We start from the raw sequence: 16,014 nt of genomic DNA, 5'->3' as shown, positions 1-16,014 counted from the left end.
AAAGGAGATGAAAGTACTGAAAGATAACCGACAAACCACAAATCAGAGTCAAGCGACGTGAGAAAACAATCTATGAACATAAATTGTATATCCAAATTCAATTCAAGGCTTCAAACCAAGAAAGATCAACATGATAACATACAAGTGTCATTTTTATCCGATGTTATCATATTGATCAGTCGCGGCGAATGTCAAATCCAACCTTGAAAAATGATAAACAAAAACAATGATCAAACAACTGAAAACATGTCAAAAAAAATATAAAAATATGTCATAAAGACAAAGTTATTAAAAACTAAAAAAAATAAAGAAAAAATAAATATATACTATAAGAAAATAAAGGGAAAACAAAAAAATATCGATGGTGACAACCAATATCAAGATGGTGACAACCAACATTAAGATCGGTGTCATCGCCTATCGACAATAGATGAAAAAAAAATTAACCAATGACTTTTAAGGTAAATAAAAGAAAACCCTAAGCGAAAATTTATTGATATAAATAAAATTATACAATATTGATGCATCAAATATTAATTCATATATTATTTGGGAAAAAAGTATAATACCCCAAATAGTAGGTCAGTGACTAATTTAAAATAAAATTAAAAATTTGGAGTACTAAATTAAATAAAATGGTAAAGTATAAGAAATGACTCAAGTAAAATCAATGTTTAAGAGATAGATTAATGAAAAGGCATTTTGTTTAGATGTTTCCAGTAATTAACCGATTATGTTAAAGTCAATATTTTTTGACGTATTTTACGTACGACATAATATTTCCGTTTATTACCATTATTATTACCATCACATAATATTTTCAGTAAAAACATATAACATTTCCAATAACACTTTTAATCGATTACGTATTTAATTAATCACGTCATATTAATCCGCATCACAACATAACCTACGGGAATTAGGGTAGTACGGGGAATAATGATAAACTAATATTAAAGAGTAGTGGTAGGAAAAAAAGGGGAAAAAATTTCCCTAGGACCAAACAAAAGAAACGTTACAAAAAGAAGCATAGAAAAGTGGGAAAACACAGCAAAATTTTCCTTTTGGATTCCCCCTTCAAACGTCGATCTTCCTTTCTACAAAGCCTCATCTCTGCTTTATCTTCTTCAAAATTTCAAAAAACCCAAATTCCAATTTCCTCTCTCATACACAGAGTCACAGTCTACATCAGAAGAGTGTTGCTTGTTAAGTTATTTTGGCTATTGTTGAAGGCCAAAATTCGAGTTTTTGGTTATCTTCGAGGTAAAGATCTTCGGTTAACCGTTGGTGGGTAATCGGTAGTTTTTTTTCCTGTTAACTTATTTTCTCTATAACAAAGACCATCGACTTAAATTGATCTTCATTTTTTTTGCGGTGAAAAAAACCTTTTTTGGTTTAAATTCTAGGCTTAACCACCTTGTTATAAGATACCCAAATTGAAAATATAGTGAATGATTGTTTGTTTCTGGATCTTGTTTGCTTGTATATTAAATGTTCAAAATAGAAATTTTCTTGCTTTTTCTTTTCTTTTAGCTAAATATGATTAGTGTGATTATTGGTAACAAGGGCATCTGTTCTGCCTCTTTTTCTTCTGCATTTCTCTTTTCTTTTGATCTTTTGGAAGATTTTTTCTTTTGAGTTTTCGAGAGTAGACCCAATTTCAGTATTGTGGAGATCTGGGATTTGTTTAATCTGTTATGCCCAATGAGGGTTTTTTTACCTTCTGATTCTTGTAAAGAATTACTGCTCAATACTATCAATCCTCAATCTTGGCTTCAAGTTGAAAGAGGGAAGCTTTCCAAATTATCTTCTTCCTCTTCATCCATGTAAGTTTGTCCCCATTTTCTGTGATTTTTCTATAATTTTTTCTTATTTTTGGAAATAAATTGAGATTGTTTTGGTTTATAATTGTTGTAGGGAATCATTCATCAAGGTTCCCGAGCCACCCATAGTGCCATTCTTTAAACCTGTTGATTATGTAGAGGTCTTGGCTCGAATTCATGAAGAACTCGAATCGTGTTCTCTGCAAGAGAGGTTGAATCTTTATTTATTGCAATTTCAGATCTTTAGGGGTCTTGGGGAAACCAAATTGATGCGGAGGAGCCTCCGTTCTGCTTGGCAGAAGGGTGGCTCTGTCCATGGGAGGCTCGTTTTTGGGGCGTGGTTAAAGTATGAGAGGCAAGGGGAAGAACTTATGGCTAACTTGCTTGCAACTTGTGATAAATGTGCACGAGAGTTTGGACCAATAGATGTTGTTTCACAGTTTCCAATGATTGAGGTGAACAGTACTTACCCGGATACCGTTGTGATTAATGGGGAGAAGAGCCTGAAGAAGGTTAACTTTAGAATCGGAGATGAGAAAATAGTTTGTGATAGGCAGAAAATAGCTTTTCTTTCTGCCCCATTCCATGCTATGCTCAATGGTTATTTCAATGAATCACTTTGTGAGGAGATTGATTTATCTGAAAACAATATCTCCGCATCTGGCATGAGGATGATCGGTGAGTTCAGTGTGATGGGCAGCCTGAGTGATGTCTCGCCTGATCTCTTGTTAGAAATGTTAGCTTTTGCAAACAAATTTTGTTGCGAAAGACTCAAAGATGCTTGTGATAGGAAACTCTCATCTTTGGTTTGCACCAAAGAGGATGCCGCGGAGCTTATGGAATACGCCATTGAAGAGAATTCCCCTGTCCTTGCTGCATCATGTTTGCAAGCTTTCCTGCATGAACTGCCTGATTGTTTGAATGATGAACGAGTGGTGGAAATATTTAGCCATGCCGATAGACAGCAGAGATCGATCATGGCTGGAGAGGCATCTTTTTCTCTCTATTGTTTATTAAGTGAAGTAGCTATGAACCTCGATCCTCAATCTGATAAAACTGTTTCTTTCCTAGGACAATTGATAGAATCTGCAGAAACTGACAGGCAGAGAATGCTAGCTTTTCATCAGTTGGGATGTGTAAGGCTTCTGAGGAAAGAGTATGATGAAGCTGAAAGTCTTTTCGAGACAGCTGTAAGTTTAGGCCATATTTACTCGATTGCAGGTTTGGCTAGGTTGGGTTACATCAAGGGTCGTAAACTTTGGTCTTACGAGAAGCTTAGCTCGGTGATTTCTTCTGTTAATCCACTGGGGTGGATGTATCAGGAGAGGTCATTATACTGTGAAGATGATAAGAGGTGGGAAGACCTCAAGAAAGCAACTGAACTCGACCCTACTCTTACCTACCCTTACATGTATCGAGCTGCTTCCTTAATGATGAAACAAAATGTTCAAGTTGCTCTTGATGAGATCAATCGAGTTCTTGGGTTTAAACTTGCATTGGAATGCTTGGAACTCCGATTTTGTCTCAATTTGGCTAATGAGGATTACGAAGCAGCCATGTGTGATGTTCAGGTCATTCTAACACTTTCCCCAGATTACAGAATGTTCGAGGGACGGGTGCCAACATCCCAGCTCCGTACGCTTGTTCGTGAGCATGTCGACAACTGGACAACGGCAGATTGTTGGATGCAGTTGTATGATAGGTGGTCTTCTGTAGATGATATTGGATCTCTCTCTGTAATCTACCGAATGCTCGAATCTTGTGAGGCTAAAAGTGTTTTATACTTCCGACAATCGTTACTCCTCCTCAGGTATGCTCAGACTTCCAAACTATCATGTGTCTAATAAGCACTCATCCTAGGAATGTCGGAACAATGTATTCAGTTTGGGTTGCTGCATGATAATGCTTATATGACATGCAATGAGTTTGTGCTTCGATTTGATCAGGTTGAACTGTCCAGATGCGGCAATGCGAAGTTTAGAATTAGCTTGTCAACATGCATCTAGTAAACACGAAAGCCTGGTTTATGAGGGATGGATCCTATATGATACCGGTCACTGTGAAGAAGGGCTTCGAAAAGCAGAAGAGTCCATCAGAACCAAGAGATCATTCGAAGCATTCTTCCTCAAAGCTTATGCATTGGCCGACTCTAGTATGGATTTATCTTGTCCTTCAACAGTTATTTCACTGCTAGAAAACGCCTTGAAATGCCCCTCGGATAATCTTCGGAAAGGTCAAGTAAGGTTTCTTTTGCCCTACCTTTTTCATTTGAAAATCTTCTGTCACTAGAGTTTCTGCGTGTCTAATCTTGGTTGACTCGAATGTTTTTCAGGCCCTTAACAATCTTGGAAGCGTGTTTGTGGATTGCGGGAAACTAGACTTAGCAGCCGATTGCTACATTAACGCCCTTAAAATCCGACACGCGAGAGCCCATCAAGGCCTTGCGCGTGTACATTTTCTCAGAAACGACAAGGCTGCAGCGTACGAGGAAATGAGTAAACTGATTGAAAAGGCTAAAAACAATGCATCCGCCTACGAGAAGAGATCTGAGTACTGCGACCGCGACATCACGAAGGCCGACCTGGAGACGGTCACTCGATTAGATCCACTCCGGGTGTATCCATACCGATACCGAGCTGCTGGTCAGAATATGTTTCCTTTCTGTTAATAGTACAGTCAATAGAAAGCTAATGGTAGCTGATGATACTTGAACAATATGTTGCCTTTTTTTCTCGAACAGTGTTAATGGATAGCTACAAGGAGAAGGAAGCCATTGCCGAACTATCGAGAGCTATTGCGTTCAAAGCGGATCTTCACCTTTTACACCTACGTGCCGCCTTCCACGAGCATGTGGGCGATGTCTTGGGCGCCCTCCGAGATTGTCGAGCAGCGCTCTCCATAGACCCGAATCATCAAGAGATGTTGGAACTACACAGCCGTGTAAACAGCCATGAACCCTAAAATCTGTGTTTTTTTTTGTTTTTGTTGGGTTAATATAAAATGTGGGGGAGAAGAGAAAAGGAAGAGATTTTGAAATGTATAATTATTATGTATGGTGTGTGTGCAAGTGGCATCCTTTTATTCACCAGTTTTGGTTATGAATGCACAGTAACAAACTAAACCTATGCTTAAATTTCAGGCTTTCAGCTCAGATCCTCTACTCTACGGCGCCACGATTTGCAGCCGCCGTTCGGAGGCCTTGTTGTGGATGCCAATTTCTCTAGACCACAATACTGTGTCACCCAATTATTTTTAAGTGGTAAACTTTACGTTTAGTACCTTAACTACCATCTTTTTACATTTTGGTCATTCAATATTTTTTTTCAAAATCATATTTTCCATTATATTTTAGTACCATTTTGGTCACATTTTCTTTAAATATTGATGATATGACATTTTTTATGATGATATATCAATATTATTATTAATTTTGTAACGATAGATGATCAAAATAAAATCAAAATTAAATGTTAAATATGATTTTGGAAAAAAATTGAATGATCAAAATAAAGCAAAAGTGATAGTCGGACATTAGTAGTGTAAATTAATTTAAATGTATAACTTTTTATATTTAGGGATGGCAACGGGTCGGGTTCGGGCCGGGTATTGGTCCCCCCGTCCCCGTCCCCGTTTAAAAAATCGGTACCCGTCCCCGTTTAAAAAACCGCGGGGATTTAAACGGGGATCCCCGTCGGGTAATCGGGGAAAACCGCGGGGAAACGGGTATCCCCGTTTAGCATAAACGGTTATTTAAACAGGTATTGGGCCGGGTATTGGGTCGGGTATTGGGCCGAGAATCGGGTCGGGTATATATATATATATATTTAAATTAAATATATAAATATATATTTTTTATTTAAATTAAATTTATTAATATTATATATATATATAAATAATTATTTTTAATATTTATCGGGTCGGGTATCGGGGCGGGTAATCGGGTAATCGGGGCGGGGATTACCAAACCCGTCCCCGTCATCATTGAATACATTGAATATCTTAATCATTGTGTAAATTTTATATTTTAAATTTAATTAATATCTTAATTTTTTCTAAAAATTTAAATAAGTCTTAAACTTTTTATAAAAACGATAAGCCCTCAAACTTAGTTAATAAATCAATTAAGTTAATCTACCACATCATCATTCATCATGTATTACTGCAACAACATCGTGAACTGTCACATTAACATCATAAATTATCATATAAGTTTTGTGAATTGTCATGTAAGCGTCGTGACAATTTGATTTTGTTGGTTAAAAAATTAGATAAAAAAAATTCTTAGTTTAAGGGTTACATTGTATGCAAAAAAAAAATTAAGGGTTAAACTATTTTTTCCTAAAAGTTTGAGGTCTTTAAATATCACTAAATATATTTTTTATTTGAATGACACTCTTTTATCTTCTTGCTTATAAATTTTTCTTGTGTATTATTTTAATTTAATTGATTTTCAATATACATTGACATTATGTTTTTATTATAAATCCAAATAATATTTGTGTTATGAAATTTCTTATTAAATTTCTTATTTTATATTTGTATAATTAATATATGAAATTTATGTGATAAATTTTTAATAAGTATATTTTAATTTAATATTTAATAACTATTTGTTAATTTTTATTTTAAAAATTTAAATACTAAATAATTTTTATTTATATTAACTAAACATGTCAAAAAACTAAAATTGAATTTATTTTAAAAATAAAAGTAAAAATAAAAGCAGAAAATTCTAGAAACAAGCAGAAACATTTTTATAATAATTAATATTATTATTTAAAATAAATATATTTTAATTATTTTTCAGTTACACTAATATTTCACTAACTCATTATATCAACTCAATCGACGATATATATTACAATATCACATTATATTTATGCTAACGCTTTTTTTGGTAGTTAAAGAAAAAATATATTAGAAGATCGAATTAATGTTAATTAAAATTTTATTATTGAATTCATCTTAAATTATTAATGCTTGATTAATAATGATATCTGTCCAAACTATTTTTAAGTTGTTCAAAATAGTCATGACAAGTATATATGTTTTAAAAACGAGAGTTGCTATAAGTCGTTTTAGGTTAGATACAATCGTATACTTTTAAATTGGGCCGGCATCTCAAATAGGATAAAAATGGCTCGAAAATCAGTTATGTGTAGAAAATGTGTCGCAGCCGTTTTTCGAATAGGCCCGGAATTGAATTTCGACTTGAAAAAATGTGTTAGAGTCGCCACCGATCATTTTAAAAGCATTTAGGTGGATCGGACACCATCTTACCTGATCTGCGTTTTACCAGAAATGTGTCGTGTTCGGGAGTCGGTTACAGTCAAGGAAGGATTAACACCCTTGAACTGCTATTTCAGTACCAATTAATTTGTCGGTTGTCTTAATTGAGAAAAATTAAAATTAAAATTAAAATTTTAAAACCCGATTCGAATTACTTATCTTTGATCGATTAAAAATTCTCCTAAAAAGAGTCAAGAATATTGTCAGATTATAAATAAAAATAATAATAAAAAATTAATATAATAATAGTAATAAAATAAATAAAATAGATAAATAGGGATAAATAAAAAAGAAATAAAGAAACAAAATAAAAAAACAAATAAAATAAAATAAATAAAAAAGGTTAAATATTGAAATAAAAAAACTGGTAAATTTAAAAAAAATAAATATTAAAAAAACCAAAAAATAAATAAGTAAATAAATAAGGGTCAAAACGCAAAAATTAAAATAGCAGTGGCTAAATCAAAAAAAAGGAAAAAAAAGAAAATAGTGGCTAAATTAAAACATGCATAAATTCCTAGGCCATTTTCGAATAAAACATAAACTAGGGACTAGAATGTGAAAATAATAAATTTGAGATCCAAAGTAAAATACTGAAAATTAAATTCAATGGCTAAAATGAAAAAAATACAATTTACAGGGACTGTGGATGTAATTTACCCATCAATTAAAAATGCAGAACCCCCTCCACAAAACGACGCCTTATTGCCTATGCTATATATATGTTTCCCTTAAGCCAAAATGGCTCATTCTACCCCATTTGCTTCATTTTGAGACGAGAGAAGATAGAGAGAGTGAGAAAAATTCTCTCGACTCTATCATCGGCCGAATGTCCGGCCACCGCTCGGTGACCTCCCGGTCGTGTCGGTCGCTGCGAGCGACAGTCGGAAAAGACAAAACCACACCAAAACAACCCCTCAACATGCTAAACCCAAAATCGGAACCCGGTCATCTTAAAAACACCTCTATCAGAGTAGATTTAAAAAAAAACCCTCGGATCTTACCTTTGTTCGTCGGCGACGGATGGCTTCCCGTTTTCCTTTTATGATTCTCCTTGTTGTTTGCTTGGTTATTTAGTGGTATTTGATGCTTGGTATTTCTCTGTGTTGTGGTTCTCGTTGTTGGGTTGTGTTTCGATGTGGATGGTTCTGTTTTTTTTTGTGATGGGTTCGATGTATCGTTTGGCCTCACTGTTGATCGTTTGTTCTCACTGTCGATCCATGTGTTCCCTTTCGCTGTTGATATATGTGGCTATTTATACCACCCCTTCGGGGGTTGGTTGCCGATCTTGGAGTGGTCGTTCCCTTCGTTTCGGGCCTATCGATGATCACGTGGCCGGGAATCCCGGAATGGTGTAGTCCCCATTTTCTTGGCCGACCGGTTCTGCTTTGAGTACACGGCTCCCACTTGTGCGGCGTCGTTGAACATTATTAGAAACCCTAGTTTCATTTTGGGCTGGGTCAAGCCCTGTTTTGGACTCGAACCGTGACTTGGGTTGGCTGGCTGGGTCACGCCTGCCTACCCGGTTGGGCTTCCCCTTGGACTTGTTTGAACCCTGGACTAAAAAAGAAAAAAAACAAAAATTAAGTAAATAAGATATAATATAAAAATAAAAAAATAAAATATATATATATATAATATTAAATTTCCAAAAATAAAATATTTTAAAAACTATATATTATAGGTTTTCAAAAACCGATTTTAAAAATTATATAATATATGTGTGTTCAAAATGTTTTTAAAAAACTATATAATACATATATATATGTTTACAAAATGTTTTTAAAAAACTATATATTATATAAGTTTTCAAAATCTTTAAAAACTATATTATATATATATATATGTTTCCAAAATGTTTTAAAAACTATATAATATATAGGTTTTCAAAATTCTTTCAAAAACTATATATTATATATATTTAAAAAATCATTTTCAAACTATAATATATATATATATATATAATTAAAATAAAATAACAAAATAAAAAAAATAAAAAAATAAATACAGACGAAAATGAGTGTTTACAAAAGGTTAAAGCACCCTACAACATCAAACAATTTGATACCTTTAAAAATATACAATGGTCATTTTTCGAAGAATTGCAATACGAATTTAGCCTAATTTTAACATCGTATATGAATGCAAATTTTTTAAAGAAATATAATGGACCTTGTTTAGAAGCAACAATTTATTTGCATCCATTTAAAAAGGAAACTCACATTGAAGACACTCAATTTCGACCACATAAATTATAAATTATGATATAATATTATAATGTTATAATTTATAATACACATGGCATTTACATTTATGTGTTATTATTTATAATATATATGTGTATTACATAATATACATATCATATGATTTATTATAAATTATATAACACATTTATTCATGATACAGGCCCAACAAAACAGTCCTCTACACGCCTTGATCCAACAGTGGCCCAATACAGCAGTTCAGGTAGAGGATTAGGGTTTCTCGAAACCCTGGCTCTCCTCATCTTATGCTTCCAACCGCCAGCAACAATGACCGTTGGATCTAGGTAAGATCCAACGGTCCATAGCAAAGGTATCAAGGGTCATCTCCAAACCCTAGTTCCAAGCTCCATCAGCGCCGCACTCCACCCACCGTGGACTCCTCGTCACCCACGCATCTCACTCCGAACATTTCGCGCAACACAACAACAACATGGGTACCCAAGACTCATCCACAACCACGTAAAAATCCCACCTTTCTCGGTCTCCAACCGGCGTGCATGTATGGGACACCAACAACCAACAGAGTCAGAGTTAGATTAGGACTCAAATTAGTCTAAAATAGCTTTTTTTGTGTATAAATAAGATTGTAAATCAAACAAGTTAGACACACAAGATCCGAGAGATTACCACGAGGAAAATACACACATAAACTCACACTAACAAACACAAAAAAGGTCCAAGCACTTGTAGAGCATTTCGAAAAAGAGAATAAAAGGTATATTTTTTACCTATTTTTTTGATTCTGTCACGTGCATGTGATCTTCATCCTTGTAGATTCGAAAAACAAAGAGTGTTTGGCCGAGGAAAGGGGGCATTTTTGAGATCTTCGTTTGTAGATCTAGCCATTGAGGCTTATGTTTTTTAAAACGATTAGATTTTTTGGAAGTAGGGTTTGAAAGGCATTCGAAAAAGCAAAAAAATATTTTTGCCGCCGATAAACGGCGGCCGACGAGGCGATTCAGTGGTCAGTTTCTGGAAACCACGGCTGTGTTCTTCATCCCTCAAGAACACGCGAAGAACATACAGAGGATTTAGAAAATTTTGTTTTGATCTGTTTTGAACCAAATGGAAATTATGAGAGGTGTTAGTGGCTTTTAGCCTTTATACTTGGCCCGAACCAGGCCCGCTTGTTGACCCAAATGGCGCCCTGACCCGCGTGTTTCTGAACAAAATAGGGATAACTCCCATTTGCTCCCTCATAGTCTTAAAAGTCTTAATTTTTGCTCGTTTCCTGCAATCAAACTTCGAATTCCTTTTAATTTAACCTCGTATTTATGTTTTCTTTCAATTCAGTCCTTCCGCATTTTAACCTTTTTTTCTATATTTAAATATTATATTTAATTACATACATATATATATATATATATATATATATATACTTTTTATTTATTTATTTTTAATATATATATTTTATTTTAGTTTTTCTTTTTATTCCCTTTGCATTATTAATATTAGTATATATACACTTTTATTTTTACTATATTCTTTATTATTACTATTATTACTATTATTTTATATTATTATCGACTTTTATAATAGTTTGTTCATACGCCAATATATATACATGCCACTTTAATTTTATTTATCTTTTAATTTATTTATTCTATTTTTATTACCTATTTTTTTATCTCTTTTTATTTTATTTATTTATTTATTTGTTTGTTTTTCCTTTTTTTTATTTTTTATGTATATTTTTGTGTATTTGTCTGTGTGTTTTATTTCATTTCCTCCATTCTTATTATATTATCCACTTTTTATCTTACTTTTTTTTAGTTTATCTTTGTTTTTTTTAATTCTTATTTATTTTTATCACCTCAAATCTAACATTTTCTTTTTAAGGGTCTTCATTCAAATTTATCAGAGTTAAGTAATTTTGGATCGATATTTTACCTTTTAATTTAAAATTATAATTTTCTTAATTTAAGATAACTGGAAATTGCGTAGTACCGAAAGGGCAGTTCAAGGGTGCTAACCCTTCATTGATTGTAACCGACTCCCGAATCCGACACATCACTGGTAATATGCAGATCAGGTAAGGAATAAGGTATCCGATCTACCTATTTGTTTTAAAATAAAAGATCGGTGGCGACATCTAATCCATTCTCCTAAGTCGAAGCCCAATTCCGGGCCCACCCGGAAGACGGTTCCGACAGCTTGGCGACTCCACTGGGGACACAAGTAAGTGAGTCAGGCTAAGGTAATTTCCAGTTGTCTTTTTCACGAAAAGGGTAAGTTTAAATTTTAAGGTAACATTTCGATCCTTTTTTACTTACTTTTGATTATATTTTCAAGTAAATAGTTGTACTAATCATTTTCTAATGATTTAAGCCTTCAAAGCTTCTTTTTCACTTAAGGCTCTAAACTTGAGCTCTGAACCCTATTTTAAGTGGGGGTAAAAGCGACACATTCGTGCGAATTTATTCACCATGCGGGCCTAGCGAGTACCCTTCGGGATTCATATACCTTATGTCTTCGTGTGAATTTATTCACCGTGAGGGTATAAGGGAATGTGTCCTCTCGAGTTTAACTTAGTCTACACAAGCCTGTGATGGGTTTAGGACTAAGGGACTCGCAAAAGGGGGCACCGGCTGTAACATCCCAATCTATGGGTTAGTGACTAAATTGTAAAATTTTAGAACTTGGTGACTAAAGTAGAAGAATGAAATAGTTCAATGATTCATTTGGAAATATTACCTGAAAGAGGTAAGTAATTATTAGATAAAGTGAAGGGCAAAAGGGTCTTTTGTAAGGGAAATAATTAAATTAAAGAAAGGTTATATATTAACCACGTGGAAGGGAAGAGAAATCTACAAGCTTCCAGAGTTCTCCTTCTCTTCCTCTTCCTTCATGCGTGGGAGCCCAAAACAAAGGTGAGTTTCTGGTTAGTTAGTTTCTTGTTAAATTTAAGATTGGTTTATGATTATTAGATGATAACCAAGATTAAGGAAAGCTTAAGTTATCTTAAAATCAAAAGATAATAGAATTAGAAGAGATTAAAGATTGTGAGTTTTTGAATGAAATCTTGGAATAAAGTTCATATCAGGAATTGGAAGTTAAATTTGACTTGTCATCAATCTAGTTAAGACAAACAAAGTGTTAAAAGTGGAATTTAATCATGTTGCAAAGTTGGTATAATTCTTGAATTTCATGAGGAGGATAGGATTTTGAGGTTTAAGATGAAATAAATGAGTATATATTGGTTTAAGTATGTGTACTGGAGTTAAGAATATAAAAGGGGATGAAAGATGAAGGATTTAAACCAAAATGGATAAGTTTTCGGATTCAAGAAGTGAATTCTGGGCAGAGTGAATCGATACACATTCATTGTGTACCGATGCATCATGAGTAAATTTTCAGAAATTGTTCAGTGTGTATCGATGCATAGGTAGTGCATCGATGCACATGTTAAGGAATACATCGATACACTGTAGAATGCATCGATGCACTTCAAGGGGAAATAGAAATAAACCTTTCTTTTGGTCTAATAAATGATAGATTGGAGTATATTAATTGGATACTAATATGTATCAATGTATGATTATATAGATATTGAACACGAACAAGTTCCGGTATGATCATCAAGTTAAGATTATATCAAAAGAAAGGAAATAAAAAAAGGGGATCAAAACTTAGTGAGGCCAATGTGAGTGCATATTCGATAGTATATGATGGTTGATGGAAATAAGACTTGCAACAAGTCTATTTCATATAGTGTTGCATATGAATTTATGAATAGTAACTTGTGTTTAATATGAGTGTGTGTATGCTTGTTTATATGGATTGATTTGTTCTTGTATGTGCTATGTGATTTCTTTAAAGACGCTATTAACTGATGATAAGAGAATATAAAATAAGTTAAGAAATTAAATGAGTATAAAGGATAAGTTAAGTGATATGATCTATGTGAATATGAAAATGATCTATGTGCATATGTGATATATATGATATACAGTAACATATGTGAACAAGAGATGAAAATGATATACATGTTATATGGACACATGGGAAGTGTTATAAGATAAGTGACATATGAATATGAAATCATATGAACAGTGATATGTACATGTGAATATGTGACACGATAGATTGCTAATGCCCATATTATGTGTAAAGAGAGCTAGAGGTATAGTTGGCATGCCAAGAGTTAAGGGTTCATAGGTCCTTCGGGACATACAGTGGTCATTCGGGACATTTCATAGTGGTCATTCGGGAAAAATTCATAGCCCCTAGTGGGACCCCATACGAGCTGTGGTGATAGCATAGTGCACAACCTCAATAGACTCACATATCTACAGTTATCACATGTATGCATGGGCTAAAATAAAGGATATAATATGAGAAAAATGCTATGTGATACTATATGTTTGTTTGGTAAAATGATGTGTATGTATATGAAAGTATGATAATAAGATGATAAAGTTATGAAGTGAGGAATGATATGTGCGCATATGGATAATTATTTTATAGATGAATATATGAAATGTGCATAGTAGGAATTAATATATATATATATATATGTGGGTGTGATGCTTGTAAGTGATATATTAGTAGAAATTGTTCAAGCATGATTACGAGTTAGAGTTTTATTATATGTTTTATGCCTCACTAAGTCAACGACTTAGCGTGTGATGGTTTCATACGTAGGTTTGATAAACGAGAGTGGAATAGCGAGAAGCAAGACATGTCAGTATTTTCCTTACGATGATCAGATCAGAAACATATTGAACATATGTATTTTGTTTATAGAGTTAGTTGGCATGTAGTTACAAGATTTTAAATTGAATATGCTCTGATAGTTTTAAAGAAACAATTTGATTGTAATTATTAATGTCAAATACTCATTTTCTTAAATGATGAAATTAAGATTTTATTGGATTTATAAAAAATAGAGTTTTGAAAAGTCAATGTGACACCTCGGACTTAGATATGGGTTGGGGGTGTTATATTAAATGGTATCAGAGCTAAGGTTTAGCCGATTCTGAGCTTAAACCGAAGTTAAATGAGGTTTAAAAATGTGTCCATGCCAAATAAAAGTGAAAATTTATGATATGATAGTATAAGGAGTATGTTGTCTTGCTAATAGAATAAGATTTATATGATATAGTAGGAACTGATTATAGAAATTGTCAAAGTAAAGTAAATCGATAGCTGACAAATCTGATGGTGATAGCAATTCACCTGCCCTGGCCAAGCAGGATGAAGAGCGGAAACCTCAGAAAGTTTCTTATAAGATTAAAGGTTGATTTCAGAAAGTTGAAATGATATTAGAATAGTGATAGAAGATCTTTATTGTTTTGAATCGAAAAAAGATATGGATTAGTTTTGTTAGTATGTCGATAAGATAGAATATGGTGAACAAGTGTCACCATAAGAATGTGAAAAAGATCAAATGACGTGGTGAGTACTTATAGAAGAATTCAAGAATAAGTACATCAGTGATATGTTTATAAGATGAATGAAATCAGAGTTATGAACTTGAAATAAAAGGATATTACTGTGTATAAGCAAGAGTACAAATATGATAAGGGTTGGTACTTTAGAAGAAAGAGTTAGCGTTGGCTAACACGATTACATGATGAAAATTGTGTTGATTATATGAATGTGATATAGTGAAGGAAATAATGATTCTTATGTTTGAGGGAAAGTAAGGAAGTATGAAAGAAAAGACATGATCGATGTTATAAGGATATTCTTATTTATGGAAAGTAATGGAATAAGGAGAAAAAAAGATAGAGTTTACAACATTAGATATGATAAGGGTTATACAAGAAGTATTAATTATAAGTTTGATATAGATATAAGAAATGTGCATAGAGTAATATGAAAAGATCATGTGTATTGAAGTACATACAAGGATTAAGAAATGATGAAAGGTCGGATGTATATGATTGGCTAATTAGGGCTTGTGCCCTAGATTGAATAGTAGTTAGTAATTAGCTGTAATATTAAAGGTGATAGAGTTATAATATTTGGAAAAGATATAATATTGAGTTAATCAATTATAACGTGGATTTGGATTTGGTAAGGTATTCTGAGTATGTAAAAGAAGATAAGGATTTTGTATAAGAACAAGAATTTTGGGCAATACATACGGATTGTAAGAGTTACTAAGATGTGATGAAGATCGATAATCAGAGATAAGTATAAGCGATATGAAAAGAGTAAGTAATGGAGACAACATAAGAACATTAGAAGATATGTTCTTATCAATGTGTGCAATGAAAATTCGAGTACGAATTTTCTTAAAAGGAGGGGAGATTTATAACATCCCAATCTATGGGTTAGTGACTAAATTATAAAATTTTAGAACTTGGTGACTAAAGTTGAAGAATGAAATAGTTGAATGATTCATTTGGAAATATTACCTGAAAGAGGTAAGTAATTATTAGATGAAGTGAAGGGCAAAAGGGTCTTTTGTAAGGGAAATAATTAAATTAAAGAAAGGTTATATATTGACCGCGTGGAAGGGAAGAGAAATCTACAAGCTTCCAGAGTTCTCCTACTATTCTTCTTCCTTCATGCGTGGGAGCCCAAAACAAAGGTGAGTTTCTGGTTAGTTAGTTTCTTGTTAAATTTAAGATTTATTTATGATTATTAGATGATAACTAAGCTTAAGGAAAGCTTAAGTTATCTTAAAA

The 16,014-nt window shown here is 33.1% G+C and overlaps 1 protein-coding gene across 1 annotated transcript; it reads left to right on the top strand.

Moving 5' to 3' along the window:
* Positions 1–976: 976 nt before the first annotated feature.
* On the top strand, positions 977–15,424 carry LOC120208262 (ETO1-like protein 1). The gene is made up of 7 exons (XM_039207574.1): positions 977–1,826; positions 1,918–3,633; positions 3,770–4,061; positions 4,156–4,465; positions 4,564–4,807; positions 12,567–12,581; positions 15,413–15,424. Exons 1-5 carry the CDS (start codon positions 1,705–1,707, stop codon positions 4,782–4,784), a joined length of 2,661 nt encoding a protein of 886 aa, XP_039063505.1. The 5' UTR covers positions 977–1,704; the 3' UTR covers positions 4,785–4,807; positions 12,567–12,581; positions 15,413–15,424.
* Positions 15,425–16,014: the final 590 nt, after the last annotated feature.

The sequence above is a fragment of the Hibiscus syriacus genome, unplaced genomic scaffold, assembly GCF_006381635.1.
Source record: "Hibiscus syriacus cultivar Baekdansim isolate YM2019G1 unplaced genomic scaffold, ASM638163v2 tig00016106_pilon, whole genome shotgun sequence".
Taxonomy (NCBI): domain Eukaryota; kingdom Viridiplantae; phylum Streptophyta; class Magnoliopsida; order Malvales; family Malvaceae; genus Hibiscus; species Hibiscus syriacus.
This window is presented reverse-complemented; position numbering and strand designations above follow the sequence as displayed.